The sequence below is a fragment of the Coturnix japonica genome, chromosome 3, assembly GCF_001577835.2.
Source record: "Coturnix japonica isolate 7356 chromosome 3, Coturnix japonica 2.1, whole genome shotgun sequence".
In the NCBI taxonomy this organism is placed as follows: Eukaryota; Metazoa; Chordata; class Aves; order Galliformes; family Phasianidae; genus Coturnix; species Coturnix japonica.
In genome coordinates, this window is record NC_029518.1 from 84,912,233 (window position 1) to 84,938,029 (window position 25,797).

Here is a 25,797-nt window from a genome sequence, read left to right on the forward strand (position 1 = left end):
TTTATACACAGGACTAACCATCAGAAACTCATGCAGGCTCTGATATGGACTCCTCTGTGGCCTTGGTCAATCTATATTATCCCTTGAATTCATTTTCCCTATAAATAGAAAATTGCTTCTAAAATTTAGTTGTGTTGTGATTCACTTGCAAAACACTTTGAAGGCTTAAAGTGCTATATGCATGCCACACAGTTCTTGGCTTTTAGATAACCAATAGTTTAAGCAAAACTCAGAAAGAAATGGCCACGATTATTTTAAATTAACTATAAGTGCACATTTTAAAACAAGTCATATAGCCCAGACTGCTCATCCCATGTTAGCTTTTCAGGAGAAACAAAGATCACCAATTTATAATGAATTAAATCAAGTCCATTGCTAAGGAAGGGGAAGCTACACAGCTTCACTATCACATAATTCTGCTTCCTACATCACCCAACTCTGTGAAACCAGATTCTGGAGCTCTTCAGTCCACCTGTGCTTTAAAATCCACCAGGGAAACCAAACACAGAGGACACCTTTTCCATCAGTAATAGATACAAGTCTAATCCACTGTATTTCCATCCTGTATATTGGCTGTCTATCAGGCATGTCTAGGGGCAAATTACAGAGAACATCTCTAAGTCTGCAGGCTCCTCTTCCTAATTAACAACAGAGGAGTGGGAAAGACCTCAACAACTTAAAGGAGCAAACTCTGATATTCGGAATGGAACTTACTCAGAGAAGCCCATCCCCAGTATTGCCTATATACTGAACTTATTAAGGACATTAATTATAGTTTCAATGATCTTTATGACTTGCGCAATGAGATATTCATCACACCTTATTTCAGGTATCTGATTAATCATTACAAGCTTTCTCTATCAGCAACAGAAAAAATTAGAATTTTTGGGCAATGATGCACCTCATTTAAATGTGTACTTTAGGAGATGAATGGCATTAAAGAAGCATCTGTCTTCCTCTATGGATTTGAAAAGGGTGACTAGTTCAGATATAGGTGGTATACATAATAGAATTCTAGATATGGTCAGATGAATCCCACCCCTAACTTTTTCTCAGTGTTTTGACATAAGGTACCACCATTATTGTTGGGTTGAGAGTTCTGTCATCATCTGAGAAACTGGAAGGGCTGCACGCTGAGTCTAACTGTTCTTACATCTGTTGCTGTATACCAACAACCCAGCAAACCCCAAGATGTGGACAACCATGAAACTGGTATAAAAGATAAAGCAAATGCAGAAACACAACAAGGGCTTATTCTTCAGGAGTTACTGGAGCATCCTATCTCACAATACAAAGTATCCATTGTTGTTTGTTTGTTCTTAAAGCTTACTGAATCAAACAAAAAAAAAAAAATCAAGAAAACAATACAAAGGAGATACTTATGTTCATGTCACTCACAACCATACACTTCTTGAACATATAATGCCTTCCTCTGATGATGAAAGTACAATGTTTGCTTATGAATAAAAATAAGACTGAAGCATGAAGTTATTGATTTTTTCACACCCTTAAACTGTTTGTCATATCTTATATGGTCAGGAAAATTGACTACTAAATAGATGCAAGTTCCCCAGAAAATTTAGGCTTTCTTTCAGTATTTTCAAGATGAAAATACTTCTCAAAACAGAATCATCTGCTCTCATATAAAAGTGTATGTGCCGACACACACATAAGAAGTGTACACCCAGTATCTCCACAGTGGTCTTGGTACAAATAATTAATAATTTATTTCACACACAATTACAAGATCATTTAGAAATGCTTCAAAATTTCTCAAGGAAAAGTGGCTCTTTTAAGTTAAGAAACTCTTCCTAAAATTGCCTCATATTCAACTATTTCCAGTAGCTGTCAGCAAAATCTTTGTCCCGCTGAATATCAGCCAGGATTTTACTTCATCTTTAGGTTATTTTCCTAAGGAACTCTGAAGCCATTTGTCCATTTAAGACAATAATGATGTAGTGATTATGTAATATTAAAGATCTAGGGATTCTAAATGTTTTGTGAATTTCATTGATTGGGTACAAATGAAAACTCAAATGATGCCTGGGATCAAATCAGCATATTTGCCTGGTCAAACAACACACACATCACATGCAGCTACATTGTGTGCCACTTCCTGCAGAGGTAGAAGTATGGAGTAAATCCATTGGAAATCTGCCTTTGTCAGACAACCTGCTTTAGCTATAATGGGCAGCAGCTTTTCTCAGTACACAGGAATAACGTACGCTTGCTGTACTACCATGTATCATGTGTACTTTGTGTTCCTCTGTCCCCTGTGGCTTAGATAACTCAGCAATGAAACAAGCTTGTCCCAATACAAAAAGATTCCCAATCAAAATAAAACTCTAATTCGTATCAAAGGAAGGTGAGAATGTAGAAAAATAGCTACATTACCCAAATATCTCATTATTTAAGACCACTGTTGAACTTGTGTTTAAAGCTACTATGTATTTTCAAGTTCTGATGATTTGGAAAAGAGTATCCTTTCTAATTCTTTGCTGAAATAGTGTCTTAAATGAGAAAAAAAATATGCATTACTTGCTCAAACATCAGTAATTCAATCCATACATATGCATATTCACAGGCTCTCTAGTAACACACTGATTCTTGCCCTTTACAAGAGTAGACAGAGCACATATGCAACAGTTTTTCTTATATTGTTAGCTTACTAACCACAGTTACAGCTAGTGCATTGTCTTTAGTAATCCCCAAACCTTTACTCTGACACAGGCAAATGTGATGAGTGTATGAAAGAAGAAAAAAAGGCCCCTTTCACTCAAAAATGAGTTGCCTTTCATGGTTCTTCTCCTTTCTGATATAGTGGAAAAATATGCCTGTTGATTCTAAGAGAAAACAAAATATTCAATAAATTAGAGATATGAAGATGGGAGCTGTGTAAATGTTCCCTTTCTCTACCTGCCTAGCTTCAAATGTCAAAATCTGTGCTCAATCAACAGCATAAATTTTTTTTATATAGTATATTTATTTCTGTTTTCCTAACAAAAAAACTGGCACCTGTTTGAAATTTCATATGGTAGTAAGTGTAGTTAATTTTCATCCCCTAATCAAAATCCTCTTGCCTGATGGACACTATTGTATTCACTTGAACTGAAGCCACTTTGAGTATAATTCTACATGTAATGTGAGGTTTCCCCGAGAACTCTACAGGTGTATTCGCAAGGATAAAATGAGCACAAATGCCTCATTAAGTAAGAAGCAGAGATTTCTGAAGTGCAATGAGGTCCAGGTTTTCCACTTCCACATCCCCACAGAGTACGTATGTTATCTTTATGAGTTACTTGAACTGCTGTACAAAAATGAGAATCCTAATGTGACCCATGAGGCCACGTCTCCCAGACAGCAACATAATGCAGTGTTCCTGCACCACAAGAACTAGTTCTATTCCTTAGTTTTACTGCAGTCACAGCACATCCCAGGAGCTTAATAGCTGGAGATGTTCTTTTGCCAGTGCAACAATTGTGAAGCAAGCACCGTATAAAACAACGCTTTTTAAAAAGGCCTTTAAAAATAACTCACACATGACAGCATTCCTCATAATACTATATGAACATGAAAACATGTCTTATTTATATGATGTTTACATATACAACAACATGATTAACTGCAAACTTGTCTCTCATGTATAAGAGTGTGCACCTCCTACCATCATATCCTTTGGGGGATATATCCCTGGATTGCACCTTGGGAGCTATGGCTCTCTTGCCATAGGCATGGTTGTCATAACTGTTATATTCAAACGTAGTCTTAGAGTATTTCTCTAGTTCCTTGGCCAAGTTGGAGCGGGGTGTGGTGGTGGGGACATTGTTTCTGTAGCCATACTGAGGGATCTCCAATTGCTTAACAAAGCACATGGGCCTAGAAATTAAAGATATGTAAAGTTTGTTAGATGCAGTTCAGTTTACTGTGTTTGTGCATAATTTATAGTTCAGATTAGAAAATCTTAGTTATTTCTTGCACTCACGAGACAGCAATATATTATTGCATTTTCTTTGTTTGGTTATTTTCAGCAGACAAACAATACATATTTTCTTGAACAAAGCCTAGACAAAATTAATTCTAATACAGCTAAATGTATCCTGTATCTAAAAGTATTTTAAAATTCTATTTTAAATTACCACAGGGTTTTGCTTTCCCCTTGTAATTGCATCACATAGCAAACATTTTCTCTTTTGGGAGGTGAATCAAAGAAGGACAAGTAGACTGACAGCAGAAGTTTGAACAGATTCCTTTAAATGTCAAAAAACAAACAAACAAGCAAACCAAAAAAAAAGCACTTGAAGCTCGATTTAATTAATGGAGATTCCTCTAAATCTTTTTCAACCGAGTTGCATGCTGTTCTCCTGTACGTTTTCCATAGGAGTTAGCCTGGTTTCATTCTTCAGCTTAGAGTTCCAGGTTGATCTTGAGAAATACACAAGAGACTCTCATCATTTCTGTGGACTTTCAGCTGCCTCACAGGTCCTGCTCACCCTTAAATGCAAGGTTCGGGCAGGAGCTGCAACTCTTGCTACACAAATACCTCAAAGAAAGTTATCTGAATGTTGCTCCCCTGTCATGGGTGCTGATAGATTTTCGGTTAACCCGTGACAGAATGAATAATAAATGGGTATCAGCTAAATCTGTCTTTCCTTTAGGATCAGGGAGATCAGGAAAAGTCCCAACTGATCTCTTTTAGGCCCTTGAAGAAAGTTGTGAAATCTCAGTGAAAGAATGCTGCAGTGAACTCCTCTACTGTCACATGTTCTTCTGCATGTGGGAGCAGAAGTCGACAACTTTCAATGTATAAGGCAAGGTCAGATCCTGGAAACCTTTCCTATACAAGAAAGTGTTATTTAAATGGGTCAAAGGAAGCAGGTTCTACGCAGTGATGCTTGCCTACCTACTGCATTTAGCAGGAGGTAAAGATGATGAACAGTACACCTTAGGTGCTTCTGCTGGAACCAAGAATCATACTGTCAAGTTTTTCTCTCTCTCTTTTTTTTCTTTACTGCATTTACAACCAGAGGGAATAGAAAGAACAGCTGCAAGATCAGAAACTGAGTCAAAACCAGAAGAAGGTTGGCAAAATGGAATGTGACATCTAGTAAGAATTAGATTTTGAATATTATGCTTTTCTGAATAAATTAATTTTCATATAATTTAGGATATTTATGTAAAGATCACCCAAAAAATCCTATTAGTCATACTATTTCATTTGATTTATGTTTGCTCACTTTGGATATTTATTCCTCCAAAACACAGTGGGAGCATCTACACAATGGATATTATTTTGATTCTACCTCAAGACAATCCATGTTCAGCTAACAAAAAATGTAATTCATTTCTTGTACGTTCAAAGTAAATCCAAAATTTCTGTGGAACAGAGGTCTTATGAATTTGATTTCTCTTTAAGAAATTCTAAATGGAAGTTGGATGGAAACTGGGATGAAGACAAATATTCTCAGTTCTGAGTTCTCAGAACATCACTGTCTCCCTATTAGTTGCCTGCATGTAAATATGGTAATTAACTTCCAAGTTCTTCCTCTCAAGTACTTCAGTGACTTAAAGGTAAAAGGGAAGCAGGAGATAAGATGAAAGTGTTATCTGAATTGCTGATAAAATGTGAAACACAGGGCAGACTCACAAGCAACATTAAGACTGCAGTGCAATTTCCTAAGGAGTTTTCCTGCAAACTGGATGCTGCTTTTGAGAAGTTGCCTTCTTTGTATGTCATTCCTAAAGAACAGTGATAAAAAACACTGCATTTTTTTATTTGCCTTTTTCCACCAATGAGAAACTGTTATTCTCTTAAAAGGTCTTGTTTATCAACAGGCTTTAAGAACCTTTTTCTAAGAAAACTGCCTAAGATGCTACATGAAAAGTAGAATAATCTGAATTAGGGGCAGTTAAGAAAAAAAAACATCAAAAACAATCTGAGCAAAGAAGTCAGTAGGCCCAAGAAAAAAAGGTCCACAGATGTGAGCAATAAATCTGTGTTTTTAGTTCTACCAAAATAGTGCTTTGTTTTGTTTTTAATATTAAGGCTATATGAAGCTTAAGAGAATAAGCAAAAAATAATCTTGATAATACAAATTTTCATTTTAAGCAACCCTATCAGATCTAAAATCAAGAAGATAATCCAATACTAAGAAACTAACGGGATAAATAGGAAATGCTGGGAACTAAAGCTGTGGCACATCCTCCATGCTCCTAATGACAGCTGAGAGGGATGTACCTATCCCAGCCCACAAATACCGCAGTATCTGCTGAGAAATTCTGCAGCTCTTGGGGCATCATCAGTACAAGGCTGGAATAATCATGCAGAAGTAATATTTTTTCCACCCATATATCTCAAAAGAGGAGACAATAGTGGAAAGCTAGTTATAGCTTTGAATTAATAAAGAATATTATATGTATGAAGAGGAGTATAATTATGTCAAAATGGTTCAAGATCATATAAAATTTAGGACAAATTTTATATCTTTCCACCCTTCCTGGAAGCGAGTAGAGGAACAAAGATCTACTATCTAACCTTATTTAGGGATCTAAGCTGTATTCATCATTTTTCAAAGTGTCCTGGCAAAAATGGTCTACAATCATTTTTGTAATGCAAATAGGGCTTCTGGTTTAATTTAAACTGATATTTACTAGTAAAAGCCTGCTGAAAAAACCAAGACTTACCGGTAAATATTAGTTTATTCCCAAAAGATACCAACTTTTTTCACACTGTTCTTAGACTTTGCACTCCAGCAGTCATCTTTACACCAAACAATGCCTAAGACAAAAATGAGCTTTTCAGCTTTACATGTATTTGTCAAAATAATTACCAACCCTCCCCCATGTAAATTGAGTGGGAAACATACTCTGTAAGAATTGGATCCAGAAGCCCTAATTCTAACTCTTCTTTAAAGGAGATATATATGTATATACAATGTATATAAATATAAATTCTCAGATTAGGTGAATGTGTGATGAATTCTGCATAATAATAAGTATTATAGTGATTTCTAATACCTTAAAACCCGATCTGATGCCTGGTTTGATTTTGACACATCACAGTTCTGATGCTTCTCTTGAGCTTTAGCCAGTTTCTCTGCTGCAGCAATAGGACATCCAGAGAGGCTGCAATTACAGAAAGGAAATTTAATTTTCTTGTCCTGCGTAGTTTCACATTATAGCACTGATCCAATTACTCCTTCTCCTCCTTAGTCTGTATCAGGATGAATCTGAAGGAAAAGCCTTTCCAAAAGCTATTTGTTCATATGTACTTTCTCTAGACTCCCTTTCTTCTGTTTTCAAAGTTACACGGTAGATCTTAGAACTGTTCTTCTCTGACTGTATGTGGGTAGATCATTTATGGATGTCAGCCAGTGAACATATCAGTAAGAGAGGAGAATATAACCAGGGATCTAATGTGCAGCTCTGTCAGTAGACTTGTAACCTTTATGAATCTACAAATGTTGTCAATGAAACGACTTCTAAGGATGATTAAACACCATATAGGCCAAATTCTGCACTGCTTCACACTTTAGTCAGCTTCATCAAAAGCAAGTTATATAAATGAGTGCAAAATTTGGCCTAAGGTCTCTAAATATACATCTCAGGTATATTATTCTTTGTGATTGTTCATGACATTCAAGCACTAAGGTATGTTTTCTAATAATAGATGATGTAACATGAAAGGAAATTCTGCACTTGAAATTCAATTAAATTTGCAAATGCTAAACTGCTATTGCAGTAAGTAAAATAACCCTTTAAAAAATATTAAAAAAAAATAGATGCAGAACAGTAAAAAAATAAGTATATGATGCCAGCAGATGGTGCTCTTAGTGAAGCTGTAAAAACCTGTGACCTGACAATGGAGGGGATCCTTTCCTTGTCACGGTCTATTGCGTGCTTATGTGACCGCAGTTCTCTGTGCTCTCCACAGGAAAAGAAAATGAAAGGCAAATCAGCGCATTCCCAGATGTTCCCTTCTCTACGGGAAAAAAAAATATATACAAAATAGTGAAGCAGAGCAAAATGCCCCAAAAGCTGCAGAAGGAGGTGAGCAGAGACTGCAGACTGCTCCTTTCAGCCCTTCTTCAGTTTCCTGGCTCTGCAGAAGGGTGAGGGGGCTCTGGAGTCGTGCCAGAGGGCAGCAGTTCTCTATTGACGTGCTCTTTTCAGACACCTCTAATAATCTAGTGGATATTCAACCAGAAGTGAATGCTGCTTCAAGCAGCAGTAAATCCCATAACGCCTTCTTAGAGATTTTTGCCGCATCTAACAGCAGCATCACTACAGAGAATAAAGGGGAATCAGAGCTTATTGTACAAGGTAAGTCACCCACAAGAGTCTTCCAGGAGGCATGCAGTAAATTAATGGGGCTCCAGTAAAACAGAGCTTGACAAGACTGAGAATTCAGTACCTGTGTAGTCCGTTATGCTTTGAATTAACGATAAAAAAGGAATTAAATAGGAACCTTGCATCCTTATACCCTCCACCCACATTTCCTGGATTTTTTAAAAACTGTAAGGAATAAGCAAGACCTTGTATTTTGTGAGAATACTATGACCTACTAAAAGTTACAGCAATATTTTGAAAATTTTGATATTTATCTAAAAAAAAAAAAAAAAAAAGGGAAATTTCATCCATTCTGTAAGATTCTAATACTAATTTTAGGAAACTGCAGAAAAGTTACCTTTTTTCTTGATCTCCTTTTGACTATTTATATTAAACATTATTAGCTTTTATTTTTTAAATGTAGTGAGACATTTTCATAATCTTCCATAGATGTGAATGAGTACTTCAGGGTCAGAAGTACATTTTTAGTAGAAAAGTTAACTCTTACAAGGCTTGTGTACCTAAAATGCTGTTTCTCATGTATAAAAAAGAACCATTTTTAGAAGCAGAGTGGAAGTTTTCGTGTAAAATAATCTCTGAAGAGAGTGAAGTGTGAGGACAAGAACTCTGCCCTAGTCTTGATGATGTTGGCAGATCCTTCAGTCTCCCTCTGACATGCCCATAAGGGAGGCATACTCATTTTGTATCACTGCTAATACCAAAACAGAAAGGAGGAAAAAAAAAAAAAATAACAAACCAAAACCAGCCAAAACAAACAAACAACAACAACAAAAGAAATACACCCCAAAAGCTAAGGGTGCTTGAAATGTATTCTGCAGATCAATTCATCCATTCTGAGGCCAATGCACATTTATCCTCCTCAGAAAATACATGAAAAAATATCACTCTTTAAAGCAGATAAAGCACATGATGCACCATCTGTCAATCTCAAAAACAACACAACAGAACACACACTCACACTCCCCCCCTGCCATGGACTGCTAGAAGGGCTGCAGTTTGGAGGCACTGTTCCCTCTAGGTTGGTGTCCAGTGATGGCATCCTTACCTTCGGTGGGAATTCCTGTTGCTATTTACGTGGCCCCGGCCTGTGCAGCCTGGTGTAGGACACTTAAGAACATTTTCATGCATGGCAAGAACTTGACAAGGAGAGTAAGAGAAAACAGCAGAGTATGAAAACAAGAAAAAAAAATCAAATCCCAGTATATATGAAACCATTTTAAAACAAAGCAGGATTCATTAACAACCAGCATTCCTCAAAATACACATGACACACATAGCCAATAAAGCCTGATGAGGGAAGTAAGTATTGTGACCCTACACTCTAACACAGGGCAACAGTGGAAGTTATGAAGGCTACGGAACCTATAACCAAATGTCTCTCCAATGCAACAAAGAAGTGCAAGACTACCCACATCCTCATACAAAAACACAGAGCAAAGTTCTGCTCAACAGCAAACAGCGAGCTAGCAACAGTCCAATAAAAAATTATGGACTACAAAAATTCTTCTAGGAAATGTATGCAGTCCTAATATATGACTTTACACACACAGTATCAAGCTTGAGAATGAAAATCTGCTGCAAAGTTATACTGGTGGAACACTGGATTACTTGAAATACATCTCAATGCAACACTGATTAGAATTTGATACTAACTACAGGACAGCCCAATCAACCTAGGGCTCAGTTCTGCCCACATCCACATAGATACCTAAGCCTACAAGATAAGTAGAATTGGCCCTTTCAAGTTTTAACTTGTATTTTCCACAAACGTAAAATTGAGAGAATTTTTGTTAAAAAAGACTAAAAATTAAAAATAAGCAGGTAAAAAATTGAGGGATGGTGGAAAAATAATAATAATTTTTTAAAAAGCCACAACAAAACAACAACAAATAATAGTAATAATAAAGAAACAACCAGAAAAAAGTAACAACCCAACCTTTGTAAAAAAAAAAAAAGAAACAAGAGGAACAAGCTTAAGCTAGTAAACTGATTTACATCTGCATCCATTGCAAACTGGATGGAAAACTTACTCCTGCATCTGATTAGAGCAGGTCTTCTCTGAATCAAAACTCAAGCTATGAAGTTCCAAATTATCACAAGCTTTTTGGTAACATGAGACAGTTCCATGCTATGTGAGACATATCTGAATCCACATCTCAGAGCTGGATGACAATATAACATTCCATGGAAAGAGGCTATCCAACTCCTGCAAATTTTTTGTTTTCTCTTCCAAGCACTCAGTCTGGAAATCTGCATTCAGTTCTCGCTCACAACAAAATTCTAACAGAATCAGTGAATTCCTTGTCTAAGTAAAAAATGGAATAAATACTGTTTAGAGACTTGAGAATTCAAACCACATATACTGATTAAATGATAACCATCATCATCATCCCATCATCAGCATATTAAAACATGTATAGATGCAGTTTTACTCTGAAATTCCTACTATTTAAAGCTGTTCTTGAAACATGCTTCACAAGGCCAACATCACAGGAAAAAAATAAAAAGATGAGCTCACCTTTTCCATTTTAGTAGGTACAAGAGCATGCAAACAGTTTAAAGCTATATTCTTCTTTGATTTGCATAGTCTTCTACAGGGCTTTTTATTTACCATTTATAAAAATTAGAGAACTTTGAGCAACTGAAAGAAAACTTGTGTTACAGAAACTTACAGGGTCTTACAAAGTGAAAAATAAACCTATCTGTTCTACTGTGTTCAGAGATCAACCAAGATGCAGCAAAGTTTCCTAAAGCACTTCCTCGTTATTTCTGGAAGTCTACTATGAAAGAGAAGACTTCTTATTTCTGCTTCTCTTGTTGTGTTGATCTATTTCCACTTTCCTGTCCTTCAGAGTCTAGTTTACCTGGGAAATTGGAGATCATTATAGCCCTGTCTTAAAGTTTCCTTTTGCCTCTTAAAACTCTGTTGAAGTTAGGTCTGTAAGTGCTAATGGACAGTAGAAATTTTAGGCCCATACGATTCAACAAAATAACTCCATTTTGAAATTAGTTTCAACTTTAACTGGATCTTAGCAAGACGCCTGGGGTGCAGCAGCATAGACTAACTATCTTCAAGAGAACTATGCCATTTCTACCAGTCAAGAAGGTGAAATAAAAAAATGGAGCCCACTTCCTTATGGTTAGATCTGTGTCTGGATGGGTGAACTTCCTTTGCACAGAATCCACTGATGTGACAGGAAATTCCACCCATGTAATTCACAGGGGAATATTGCTCAAAATCCTGAGTTTTATAACTAATTAGATAGCCAAATTGTTATTTTTAACAATATCAATTAGTTTAAGATAAATTGTGTTTAAGATACAACAATAACAGAGAAAGGGGGTTGCAATTTTTTCAAATAAAATTATTCCTGTACAAAATAATAGAGACGATGTGACATTAGCACGTAGAAGTAAAAGCAGTGCACATCTTCGTGAAACCTTTTTGTCTGTTGGCTAAATAAATCTAGTTATGAATGACCTAGCATTATTAAAATCAAAGAATACAGCTTTAAAAGTTGTTGTTTTAGTGTAGAAGTTAGTAGAGAATGGAAATGATGGAATAAAGGAAAAAAATTGTAACACAGAACAGTTGACTAAGTTGAGACAAACCATACTGGAAAATAAAATTAACTTTTAAAGTAAAAAGTTTTAACAGCATGCCAGAAAAATCCTTGTAGTTTTATCCCCAGTTTCCATGAAACAATGTGAACTTACTTTCTGGAGGGACCCTATCTTTGTGTGGGCATCCTGACAAACTGCGGTGATGGGGGTAAAGCCCCGTTACATGGCCAGTTCCATCACACCCAGGGGTAGGACATTTGCTCTCTTTCTTTTCTGTTCTTGAGGGATCTATAATTTACAACAAATGTGTCAAGTGAATGATGCTTTCCACATTTCTGTAAGAAGGTTCATTTAATCATCTCATTTACTCTTTGGTAAATGTTCATAAGAAAACTAGAAGAAAAAAAAGAAACCACTACTGCTTAACACAGTTCTGGAACTTTTATCCCATTATATCATTTTCAGACTGCAGAGTCCTATGATCACAGCAATACCCATCCAGAGTGATTGGAAAGCGACCTTTTATAGCAAAGCCATATTGTCGTCTATCGATGTTCCACTGGCAAGCATCAGCTCAAGGGTGTAAGGTCATTTGGAAACTGTCTTTTTGGACTTTCCCATCTTTACATTCTTACTTGCCTGATATATTGAAGTCTACAAACGTACCATCATAGAAGTTCAGTTCCTGACAGTAGCAAACCCAGCTCCTTAGCATAACGATTCAAAGATTCTGCACAAATAAATCCCTTTTCCAAGGCTCTCTGAGTGAATTACTCTATTTTCTTTAAATTCCTTATAAAGCAGTATGAATTATGTACATAATCCTTTCTATTCAATAAATTAAGGAGGGGCAAGCATTGTAATCAGAATTCCAGAACATAACATTTGCTGGGGAAACTTGGGCCATAACAAAAATGCATGTATGCTGTTTGAATATTCATAACTTTAAAAGGTTAAGGATCTTTTAGAATGTTGTTGGATCTCCTGTCTACAAATCAATGAAAAGTCAGAAGAGACTTTTTTTTTTCCAACAAGATAAAGTTTTCTGCCAAGTAGCGGAACTGCTGGTGAAATTAATCCTGAACTAGAATGTGTTCACATACTTCATCAGCTGGTTTCCTTTTACAGAACATCTGTAAATAACATTACTAGCCTTCCAGCCCAGCACAGCACATGATAAATATCATATCACATCATCTTGACCACAGTAGTCAAACTTTGAGACTAGTACAAATGTTTACATGAGTATCAAAGGAATAAAATTCAGAATACTCTCACTGCTACCATTTTAGGTCAAAGTTAACCAATATTCCCTTTCCTTTTTTCTTTTTTTCCAGTTCAGCATCCTTTCAATACCCAGTCGGAGTTATCCTCATTTAAGTATATTTTCCTGTTCTCATCATTGCTCTGCTTCAGGATTAATGCTTTTTCCTCTGGAAAATAAAATTTTACTGCACATTTTCCATGAGATCTTTCTTACATTGAATGCCATCCCAGCTTTAACAAATGCAACCCCTCAGTGCAATTAGTGGCAATTTCAGTACTTGCAGATCTTCACACACAATCCATTTTTTAAAGCTTTAGTAAACAGAATCCAGAGCTTATTTTTCCTTGATTTCCCTCTGGTAGTTTTATGCAAATAAACTCTTATACTCCATGTCCTTCAGAAACGCCTTCATTTTAACAAAATACTTCAGCTCACTGTAAGTGATTCTCCATGTTTTAAATACATTCTTCAATTATAATACAATATTTAAAACTTAACTTTTGCAAATGGAATCCCTAATTGTGAAAGTTTTATTTTACTTAGCCTGTATGTTGACTGTAAAGTACAGTTCTTCATTTTATTCTCTTTGTTAATAAATAAATGTACATACAAGCCCATCTTCAAAGTGCAACAGAGTTATCACAACACTCCTGAAAATACCATAACCTTGTACTTAAGGAAATTGAAACAAAGAGATCAAAAAATTAAAACCAAGGCCACAGAAGGAGTGAATGTCAAAGGAGGGAGTAGAAGTTTTGCCAAATAGGCCTGTGCTGAGACCACTAGAACATCAAGCCCACAGCTACATACATACACAGTTCTAAGCAACTCTTCATGTCAAGAACTTTTGAATGTATAAAAGTATTAGATATGTGAAAAGGTAACATAAATGAAATACAAATTATGTAAATATAACAACATTTGAGGACTGTAAAAAATGTAGATGATTAGTAGACCATAACGGCTTTTTATAGATTTTAATATAGAAGAACTTTACCTACTTCATGTTGCCATAGCTCCACAGAGGTTAATGAAGCTATTCTAGTTTGGAGCAATTGAGGATCCTGACACTTAAAGTGTCAAGACAATTCTCTAATGCATTCAAGACTGTGCTCTAAAGTTATTGCACGTAACAGATCCTTAGGAGCCTTTATGGTCTAATGAGCCAGAAAAGATGCTGTATACTCTTCATAATTATTTCAAAACTTACATAAAATTGTAAAAATTTCCCATTGCTTTTAATGGAAGACATCTGATTAAACTTTCCATAACTTTTTTACAGAACACTGGACAATCTTCTGCAAATCCTTTATTGACAAAGGGGAGAAATATTGCATACTGATATTTAATTCTGCAACATTTTTTCACTCCTTGTCACAATGGCTATTTTGCCTGAGTGATGGTTGTTACAGGACTCAAAAGGTTTTTAAATTCACTAAATTTCAGACAAAAGCTCTAAACTGCAGGGAAAAATTAGTTAGCAGTCCCTTAATTGTTCAAGTCAGAAGTCTTGAAGTATTTTTTATTGCAAACCTGGGTACCCACAAAGTTTCCACTTCATCATATCATATATCTCTTTGGATATCTTTTCTAGGAGTATTTGGAAGATTATATGTGAGTTGAGAACAAATGATATAAGCAGCTGTCTAACTTAAAGCTTCCTTTCTCAACAGCTACCTTCTTAATGTAAGGAAGGAATCATCTTTTCTTTCTTGCCTTAATTAAAGAAAGCATACAACTAACCACTCCAATATGTTTCTCAGTCCAAACTTGCACTACATATCTTGGTCCAAACACAACATTCTTTGGCCCAAACGACCACAACACCCAGCACAGTCTTTTGGTTCCCTGGCTGGGGTCTGGACCTATTATCATTTCAGCCTGCAGCTCCTAAAGGGCAGGATGTTTCAAAGAAGCTCAATAATTTACTGGAATATTAAGTCCACACTACTTCTTTTTCTTTCTTGGGAAAGGGCACCTAGTGTGTGATATATGTGAACAATATTTAAAACAACATCCACGTAGAAATGCAATAAACTAAAGTTGTCTTTCCCAAATACCCAACATCACAATAGCCTGCACCAGACCATATATATGTATATTTAGTTAAAACCAACAACACTTTGCTACAATACATCTCACAAGAGTATATGACTAGTAATTTCCATGCTTATCTAAGAGACTGGACATTACCTTTCTTAAAGTTTTGTTAAAAAAAAAAATATCAAAACCTTTCTTGGACCAAGATGTTTTCTGACTACCTGAATGTCTCAGGAGGATATTAGTCTTTCAAAAAAGAGATATATAAAGAGTAGGAAAATGCTCAACATCTCAGTTCATTTTCAGAAATGAATCTATTATTACAGTAACAAATAGAAGTCCCTACTTAGCAGCTCCCAAGAAATAATGGCATGTCCTCAACTTCCACTAAAGTCAATGGGAATTAAAGGTGTTCGGTGAATTTCAGGAGGTATCGAATAATTTATACAACACAGCACTGCAGGTACAGCTGTAGATATGTTACAGAGGAATGTGGTAAAATAATTACACCATAACGAGGATAATCTCATAAATTAAAAGTATTCCGAAGTTAACCTTTAGTTTGCCTTTTTTGATGTTTTTTATTTTATTTTATTTTATTTTTCTTCTGTGTGTATATACTCTGTGTGTGTGTGTCTGTCTTTTATATTGAATTATGGTCAAGGCAGCACCTTAACTGTTTCCACAATGGAATGAAACCAGTGAAGTGGAATGCACATAAGAAATAAATTGCTATTGATCTCAGCCCAGGCCACACCATGCCTTGCATAGCAAATGGTTTCCATTACCTTACTATCTTAAGATAATTAATGTGCAGTCACTGCCCCTATCTCATGTTATCGGTCATTCTGATACTGTTCAATTTCTATCAGGCAATTCTACATTTTAGATGGGAGAGGCTTCATCAATAACTGTCATTTGATGATAATTTTATAAATCACAATGCCACCTACCCAATCCAACCTGTAAAATATGCACTTCAAAGCTGATTGACTACCTGCTACCAAAACTCCACTCTCTCACATTTTTAATAATCACTATAAAATATATTAAATATGAGAAAAATCTTTGCCTCTTTCAACATGATCTCTTGTTTATTTCCCTGAAAACTTATTTTTTCAGTTTAGCCAAATGATATCCACTGAAATACTGTGCATATTTCTAACATTGTAGAACAAAATAATTTTTAATATTCACAGCATGAAACTAATTTACAATCATGCCATACTACCACAATTTAAACAAATTTAGCATTTTGTGGAATTAATAAATTCATTTCAGAATTCTATGCAAAACTTAACATGTTCATACTTTCTCATGACATAACATACGGTATATAGAAATATTACCTTTACCATAATATGGCTTTTTGACATGGCCGTCACTGGGTTTAGGCTTCCTGTCATCCCCAGAAAGTTGTCTTGGAGATTGTTCCTCAAATGATCTCATATTATCCCTCCTTCCAGCTTCCACTGCCATTTTTTCTCTCATGGCTTTTGCTCTCTCTGTTTCCAAAGCAATTGCTTTCTCAAGCAGGGTTAAGTTACCTTTTGTCATATCAAACACTTCTTCAGACCTATCTGAAGTAACAGAGGTGGTATCATCGTCTCTTTCATGACAACCATCCTCCTTTGCACAGCTAGAAAAAGTCCTAGATCTGGGGCTCAACTGTTCTTCAAGCCTCATTAGGTTCATCATATCAGAGTAATTCCGGTCTGGTGTTCTTCCTTGGAAGTCATCTTCTTGCCTGACATGCTGACGAGTGTTCATGTTTTGCTGTTGATTTCTTTCCTGTGGGTTTGTCTCACTGAGTTTCCTAGCCAGATCAAAACACTGGTTCCTTAAGCACTCCAAACTGCTGAGACACACCTCTTCATCACTCTCCTCCACCATTTTTTCCGTAAGTCCATTGTTCACAGGCTTCCCTAACATTACAAAGTTCATATTCCTATTATCTTGCTGAGAAGTATTGTCTGCATAATTTCTATCATTAATGTTTTCTGATAGCACTACACCATGTCCTTGTGCTAGTAATTTAAGGGAGTCCACTGTTTCCCTAACAACATCACTGTCTAAGTCTAAACTCAGCTCACTTTTCCGACCAATATTTTCATTTTTGTCACTATCATCTTCCAGACTATTAGATGTATTGCTGTTCATTTCTGATTCTGTCCTGGCTCTGTATGCTGCATCCTCAGCAATTTTACCAAGATTTAACAATGACTTGGCCACCAGTTCATCGTAATTATCATACTCATCATTATTGTTATCGTCTTTTTCTGTGTCTTGCATTATTCGAGTATTGTGACAATTCATTTGATGGTCTTCTGCATAAAAAACAGAAACAAAGAAAGAAACAAAGAAAGAAAGAAAAAGGAAAAGAAAAGAAAAAAAGTGGCTACAATTGGAACTGTTGTTGCAATCACATGGACAGAAAACAAACTGCATGTCAGATATTGTTAATTACACAGCAATTCTATTCAACTAAGGCCCATGTGCAGTTAAGTTTTATTAAGTGAATTTCTCTATAGTCCATAAGGTTATTTTTGTTTTCCTGCTATTCACAAGAATTTATTTCACAGTACTGATAAGATCAAGACAATCAAAATGCTGATTACTACTACTGATAAAATATTATGGCATACAAACTTCAGCTTCTCTTTCACACCTCTAAATTTAGTCTTATGGGGTTTACTGCAACCAAGTTACTAACAGAACATAATTGCCTAGGTTTCAAATGTTTCTCACTCCTGTATATCCTGTAAATATGGTAAATGGGAAAGGAGTGAACACTACTGGTTTTATTCTCTTAATGATGAATAGCATTCACCGAAAGAGAAAAAAAATATACACCAAACAGGAAACGGTAATTTTTTTTAACACCATACACACCATTAACAGTAGAACCGGTGACTATATGCTAAGATCAAAATAACATTTTACTTAGTGGATCCAACAGTAGAAATCACAATCTCTTAGTTTAATTCCATCAACTGTGGAGGAGTAAGAATTTTAAAAGAGCTGTTATAGGAATGGAAGACAGAAGCAATTATATGCATAATGCAATTTTAAGTTAATATGCTAGCCCAAATTATATGGTTATACATGTATGTATGGTAGGGCTGCCAGCTACGACCCTGTGTAGTGTGACGTAGAGGTGCAGAGGTATTAAGTTTTTTACTTAGCTTTGCTTTAGTAACTGTTGAAAAGTAAGGGGAGAGTAAGGATTAAGACTGATCCAGTGCAAAGCCCTAAGGGTGAGATTCATTTCACCTAACTTTAGACATGAGTAAGGCAGGCATCTGTATCCCAGAAAGCTACTCAATATTCCCATCCTTGATCAGTAAAAGAGGCAGACACTTTAAGGGTATAATCCACATGATCTGGCTAAGGTATCTTCCTCAGAATTAAATGAATTACTTTCTGGAAGTGCCTGTTTCTCTTCATTGACAACAAATGGGCTCAGAGCAGATGCCTACCTTAAAGATATCTGTATTTGGTCAGATGAATATCATCCAGAGAGCACTTTCTGATATCTCATGTTCACTCAAAAGTTATGTTATTATTAGACCCGTTCTTAAAACAGATACACAATCACCAGGGCTTATTAACAAATATCTCAAGTTCTACTTTTGATTATCAACTACTCAAGCAATATTTAAATGTTTAGCATCACAAACTGAAAGGAAATTTCCTTAGTCTGTCATTATGTTGACGTGTTAGGCCAGTTTTTCAATCTATTGCAAACTCAAAGAAATCAGTAGAGATACGACCATTAACACCTAGTCAAATGCTAGTTCATCAACTTGTTAATATCGTATTTTCTGTTCAGATGTATTTGCATCAGTGGTACACCTAGATATGGAGCACTTTCTAAAGTGTGACTTTATGTTTTGGGCTAAGCAAAATGAAGAGGAAAAAGTTCAGGTAGTAGGTGGCTTGTATACTAACATTTTGATCACAGAAAAATAATTTTTGATAAAAGTAATTTTCAAGTCAGTGGACAAGAGAGTAAATCAGAGTTTTAAATACAAAGGTTAACAGCACAATAATCAATAATTTCAGCCACAAGATAGTTTTGCTTCTACACAGTGGTTAGGGATCCTGGGATGATAGTAGGCTGTAGTTAAGCAGCAGACCTGATATATGACTAGGCTACATCTAGGTAAAGGAAGCTCTACATAGAAATTACTATATATTATCTGTTATCTATTTGAATACAGTAGGAAGATAATTAGCAGGAAAGTGTATATGTTATTTTCACGTAACAAGCCAGCAGTGAGTTACCTATTTACCATCAAGGATGGTTTTATTTTAGTTGCTGTTATTCTCAAGATAATCATTATTCATATTAATGTTTCTGTCTACTATAAACTACATATATCTGAGTATCAGTTTTTATCAGTATGGGATGTCCCTTATGCTTCCTATGTAAAAAAAAATCACCCTGAATGTCTGCATAGAAGTATTTAAGGATTACTTGATAATTAGTTTGCTTTATCAGAAAATCAAATTTTTCAATATACTACTGATCAATTTCTAAAGCAAAATGTACAAATGAATACCCCTATTATTTAGGTTTAAGACTAAAATCTATTGCCAAGAAGACTGTTAAGTAGAAACTGTTGCATTTCTTGTTGCTAGATCTGATGGGCATTCAGATGTAGAAGAAGGAGTATCAAAGTAATTAAAGAAGCAGTGCCTTCAAGCTTAGCATGAAATGTAGAGAAAAATTGTTGAAATCAGTCCAGATTTAACAGAATACTGAAATAATGCATGGGGGAAAAAAAAAATAAAAAATAAAAAAAAAAATCCATAGAACTGTTCAGGTAAGAAGTGACTATTCTAAGCCAACTCCTGAAATGTTAAAAAATACATAAATAAAAAAAAAAAATTTGAGGGTTTTTTTCCTACCTAAAGTTATTTTGTGTTTTTATTTTTACATGAGTAAGAGTCATGTAAATGATTATCAAGGGAGGAATGTGTTATAGCTTGCCTCCACAACAGTAAAAAGTCAAAATATGAGTCACATACTGTATGAATGAAGACATGTAAATTCCTTTTGAGTAGGTGAAGCTGGGTGAAAGCTGTAACTATAATATTTTTTATTCTGTTTGGTAATATCCTTTTCAAGGCTCCTGCCCGTTCAGTCCTAAAAAGAAGAAGAAAAAAAGGTGGTGGAGGAGAAAGGTGTAAAACACAAATACTGGATGAGAGAGGAAGGAAAACATATTTTAATCTAGATTCATTCCTCCTCTTTCTATTTTTGTCCTTTTCTTAGATCTGCTACTTTCTTTAACAACCATTTTTTCACATGTTTCTTATCACTATGAAGCAGTTAATTCCAACAAATACACTGTTTATGCATACTGTATCATCTCCTCAATAAGTCTGTTGTATGCTGAGGCTTCTGACCTGATCTAGTGAGGCATCCTTGTCACTTATTTATTAAACTGAAAGTTTAAGTACTAAATTAGATTGAGTCCTAGTTCACTTCTACAAAATACGCCAGCCTATGTGAAAATAAGTATCTTTTATTCAGTTGTGTCAAATCTAATCTTGATTATACCTCACATTTCTATGCTTCCTTAAGAGTTAACCTGTAACTTCTACCAACCTTTACGTGATGTAATTTAATGGTTGTTCGTATAGGACTAAAGTATATAGGACTAAACAGCCTAATCTATTCCTTACAGGACTTCTGGAACCACTGACTCAAATGGTTGTTTGTTTTTTTTTTCATTTGGAGAAGCATCTAAGTGTGTCAAAAAGAAACAAGTCAGCTAATTAGGTGAAGAGCCGCTAAAGCAAGATTTGGGGTCGCATGGAAAAAAAAATATGCAACACAGTTTAAAAAGAATATTAGATTATTTTAGCCCTCATTCCCAGAATACTACAGCAATTTAGATACTAGCGAATGCAAAATTTGTTTTGTTTGACTCCCAGTAGATAAAACAAATGCTAGATCGACAAATATTAGTGAAGAGTATGTGAAATAGATTTAAGAGCTGTAAGTCTTTAGCCATCTGAACAAAACTGCACTCTTCTATTGCAGTAAAAACAACAACAAAAAAAAAATAACAAAAAAAAAAAGTAAATAATTTGATTTCTTATCACACCTTTCATCCAAGGATCTCAAAGCACTTTACAAACATTAATTAATTAAGCCTCACAACACCCCTGTGAGGTAGGTATTTTAAGCCCATTTTACAGATGGGAAATTGAGATACAAAGCAGGTGAGTGACTATGTCATACAAGGAGTCACTGTCAAATAAGGGCTGTAGCCTCTATATCCATGCTACCTCCTTTTGTTTCAATCATTTATATATGCAATCATTTTTATTTATTTTTTTTTTTTTTGACAGAACAAATGGCTTGCTATGGTTTTAGTGTAAGGAGTAATGCAAAACAGTATGTTCATTTTAGTATGATAATATATAGTAGTTAGTTTGAGAGATTCTGCAGAGAGAGGCAATGATACTCCAGTAATAATAACATCTATACTCCTATTGAAAACCAAAGAAACAAAAATTTCCAAATCTGTGGTCTGTGTATCAAATTACTCAGTTTCTCCTAAGCATGGGAAAACATGATGGCTAACAAGCTGAATCTACATGTGGTCATATAGGCTTCCTGCCCAGATAGATGGCTTCATTATCCATACAGCATCACCTGTTGTAGGACAATTCACCGCTCTTGCCACTGATTCTTAGTTCTTAAGTGCTCAGCATATGTCACTACTATGCTACCATTTCACCCTTCACCTAATCTGTAAAATGAAGTACATGCATATTTAGCAAATACCCTAATTTTACACATTACATCATATGGGATAAGGTTCTTCATACACTGAATGTACAATTGAATGGAAAAATCTTGAGAGTAAGGAAAATGATAATGTGGAAAACTTTGTGACCTTACAGCAACTTCTGTTTTGGTTACTTCTTCACTCCACACTGAAGAAAAACAGAACACATATGCAACTCTACTAAGCAAAATCTCTAGAAGATTGAATACTCCTATTGATACGAGATTTGGATCAGAGCACAAGCCTTTATATTTGCCTATTTGAGGCACACACTGAAAACTGAAGTCGACCTTGTGCAGTTTTTCGTATCTTGCAAAAACTCCTGAAGTTCTTTTACACTGCCTTAGGTAAAGACACAAACTGTTTATCTTTAAAGCTGCTGATTCCTTTATGGACCTTATATTACCTATTGACAGCAAAAAGAAAAAAAAGAAAAAAAAACCACAAAAAACTAAAAACAAAAAAATCTGTTCACTTCTGTATTTGATATACTTTGTTTATTATATTAGACATGTGTGTATCTAAATCCACCCCCTCAGACTGCTACACTTACTTATAATAGTTATAATACTAGGCTTTACTTCTTTGAATCTCCTGTAATAACTACAATATTCAAATAATAACCAACGTTCAAAGTAAAATAAATTAAGAATAGTAGTAATTAGTCATGGCAAGGATGGTCTGAGATAAAAGAACACAGCACATCACAGTAGGATTCAGTATTATAAAGAAAGTGCAAAGAATACAGAGCAAGCCTGTACAGACATTCAAAAATAGAACATAGTTTACTGGCTTACCATGTATTTTCTTCTTCTTTCTTTCTTTTTTTTTTTTTCTTCTTTTTTCTTTTTTTTTTTTACCTTGTTACATTTTTAAATTCTTATTTTCTACGTGTTCTACATTTTACTTGTTTTGCTCACTGGAAAAATAAGTACTATTTTTTTTTTTTTTTTTCTCCTAAAGACTAAAAGGCATTCTTACGGATCTGAATTATTTTGTTTGTTGAGGAGTGGTTTGTATTAAAAAAATATTTGAAACAATCAATATCAAAAAAATACTTCAGCATAGAAGGGTTTTTTAAGACTTTGGTTTCCATACAAAGCAGTGTATTCTCATCTCAATGAGATGAGACTCTCATCTCCTTAAGTCATTCTTTCAGTTTCTTATTATGCCTTATGTATGTTAGACTTACATGATTAGCACTCTAAACTCCAAATATTCACATGAAGTATTAGTAGAATACAGAGGTTCGTGGGTCATTCCCATTAATAACATAAAATCATGTAGGAATTGCGATACAGAATCGGAACATCCAGAAGAATGAATTTACAACATATTTTTTAAAATACAGTTATTTTGTAATCATCCATGTTTTCCTACCAAAAATACCCTATGAGCTACTTGACACAGGTATAAACTCTACAGTTTTGGAAGATAATCCTGAAGGCACTTGATGAAGCTCCTCTAACAAGACCACATTTGTGATATTTTTACTTCTGGTAATAGTCTCACCTTTTTTTATTTTTTATTTTTTTTCATTAAATTATCTAATTTCTGGCCCACAATTATGTGCTCAGCTTAGGATTTCTTCTTTACATCTCAAGATACTCCTTGCCTTTCTTTGATCTTAGAGCATCTCACATACCTCTGGATGCCATCTGATCCAACCCTGGCTGAAAAAAGGGCTGACTTAGAAGTTCTTAGGGTTTTCATGTCCCTGTCCAGTTGGTCCAGTTATGAATGGCTTGCAGCATCTGCAGTATTTGGTATCAAGGCACATGTTTTGGTTTGAGAAGGAACTCATTGAGAGTACCTGTGATCAGAAATGGATACTTCGAATTTGCCAAGACAATACAATATAGCCAGTGAACCTCCTCAGATCACACTTATTTGAGGACCATAATTGGGCTCAGTCAGTCCCTAACTTTTTTAACCTGATTCACGATGCAACAAATTATGAGACATCTTTAGCTGATGGCTGGTACTCATTTAATCCTATTTTTGCTCCCCAGGAAGTATATATGAGGGAAAAGAGATGCTCTCTCTCATAGATTCATAATGACTCAGTGAAGTGCAGCAGTTTCGCTCTTTCTCTCACGTTTCCAGAACTCAGCAGGGCAGCACACAATGAGGCAGCCAAAGCTATTCTCCAAATGCTGAGATACAGCAGAGAGACAGCAGGGGAGCAGAGGACCGGCTGTACTGATGGGAGAACACCCACTAAGACAGCTCTTGATATGGAGCTTCTCATGGAGCTACTGCAGAGGTTTCTCAGGAAACAGAAACCCCTACCTACATCCCTATCCAATATTATTGTTTTGCAAACGATGTAGTCTGGAGAACACATTTTCCGTTAATGTTTTCTTTTTCACGTACAAATTTGTGAAATACAGGTTGGAAACTGTTACTGTAGGCATACATAATCTCTTTTCAATAGTGTTGTTCAAGTATCTGACTGGTGTCCGTACTGAACATGTTTTCATGTGAACTAGCCATTGAGATTTCATCTACAGGCAGAGAACAAAAATAAATATGCATCCTGGGATGTGATTTTTCTTATCCTAAGCTAGAGATCTGAAATATATTGGTTTAATTATTCCCTGCAATGTATTATTTTTCTTGTCTGGCTGTAAATGAAGTTGATGGAATTTATATCTAATATGACACAAAAGGAACTGCAGGGAGGATGGAATTAAGGATCCACCCAAAAAGAATCATCTTTATATTGTAATCGTAGACAAACTTATACAGGAACAGGTTGATGGGGTATTATGGATGCTTTAGATGGGATGGATGCTTGTGATTGCATGAATTACATGGACTGAGATGTATCCTATTGGATTAGCCTGGCGTCTGTTATAAATTTAATTAATTATATTTGATTGTGCTTGATTATGCAGATTATGATAATAATCTGATGTAACTGCCAGAGGAGATAGAGGCACATCTCACTAAGACTCTAGAGAACAGGAGAACTGCAAAATGTAATATTGCTGAATTTTTTTCTTCCTGTCTCTCTTTCTATACCCTCAATGATTTCAGTGGCAAGGGACCTGGAAGGACAAAGATTTCTGTGTGAACGAATGACAGACTTCACTTCATTTGAAACGTAAGTGCTAAGTGGATTGTTCCTTTTTTCCCTATCACTTTATTTAGCTTCTTCACGTACATTATTCCATTTTCCCATCTTTTAGCAGCAGAGAAAGGTGAATAATGCCATAAAATAAGGAGAAAGTAAATACAAAGTGGAATTCGCCACTCTGGTTACAGTCATTCTAGTGTAATCTAATCAGGGGCAGGACAGGCAACCAAGCACTGATGCTTAATTATTCATACTGTTAAACTTCTATTGAAGCCCTGGCATGATTTTGATTTGAATTACCTAACATCCTTCCAACAATGTCCAGGGACAGTACAGTGGTACTGGTTAGAGATCATTCCGAGGAAGCAATCCAAATGTAGTCGTCCTATTTCAAAATGCTAAAGCATAACTATATGGACTCAAGCCATGCTGCAGCAGCTGGACACAGTATTAAATGAGTAGACTATGGCCTGTTTTATTCACAGACATAGATGTAGTCCTTGATTATTCCAGCTGAAGAGAACTGGAACAAGGCAAGGGAGTTTGTAAGTTGGAATTTTTGGAAAGCGCACTGACAGCTGGAATTTCAGAAGGAAAGACTAAGTCAAACTGGAACCTCTTATTGTAACCACACTACTCTAAACAGTCAACATCAATCATGTATACAGTGGTTCTCACAAAGCAGAAGA

At 35.5% G+C, this 25,797-nt stretch overlaps 1 protein-coding gene across 17 annotated transcripts in view; it reads right to left on the reverse strand.

The window, feature by feature from the left end:
• Positions 1 to 25,797, reverse strand: part of MYT1L (myelin transcription factor 1 like) — a 277,706-nt gene that overhangs the window by 57,646 nt on the left and 194,263 nt on the right. For 9 of the 17 annotated variants that reach the window (XM_015859360.2, XM_015859367.2, XM_015859365.2 and 6 more), the window contains 5 exons: positions 16,567 to 17,544; positions 12,064 to 12,198; positions 9,392 to 9,482; positions 7,015 to 7,122; positions 3,665 to 3,876 (listed from right to left, as the gene is read on the reverse strand). In XM_015859360.2, coding sequence (XP_015714846.1) covers positions 3,665 to 3,876; positions 7,015 to 7,122; positions 9,392 to 9,482; positions 12,064 to 12,198; positions 16,567 to 17,544 — 1,524 coding nt within the window. The remainder of the gene's footprint in view (positions 1 to 3,664; positions 3,877 to 7,014; positions 7,123 to 9,391; positions 9,483 to 12,063; positions 12,199 to 16,566; positions 17,545 to 25,797) is intronic. The other 8 variants (XM_032443418.1, XM_015859366.2, XM_015859376.2 and 5 more) reach the window with 5 other exon arrangements.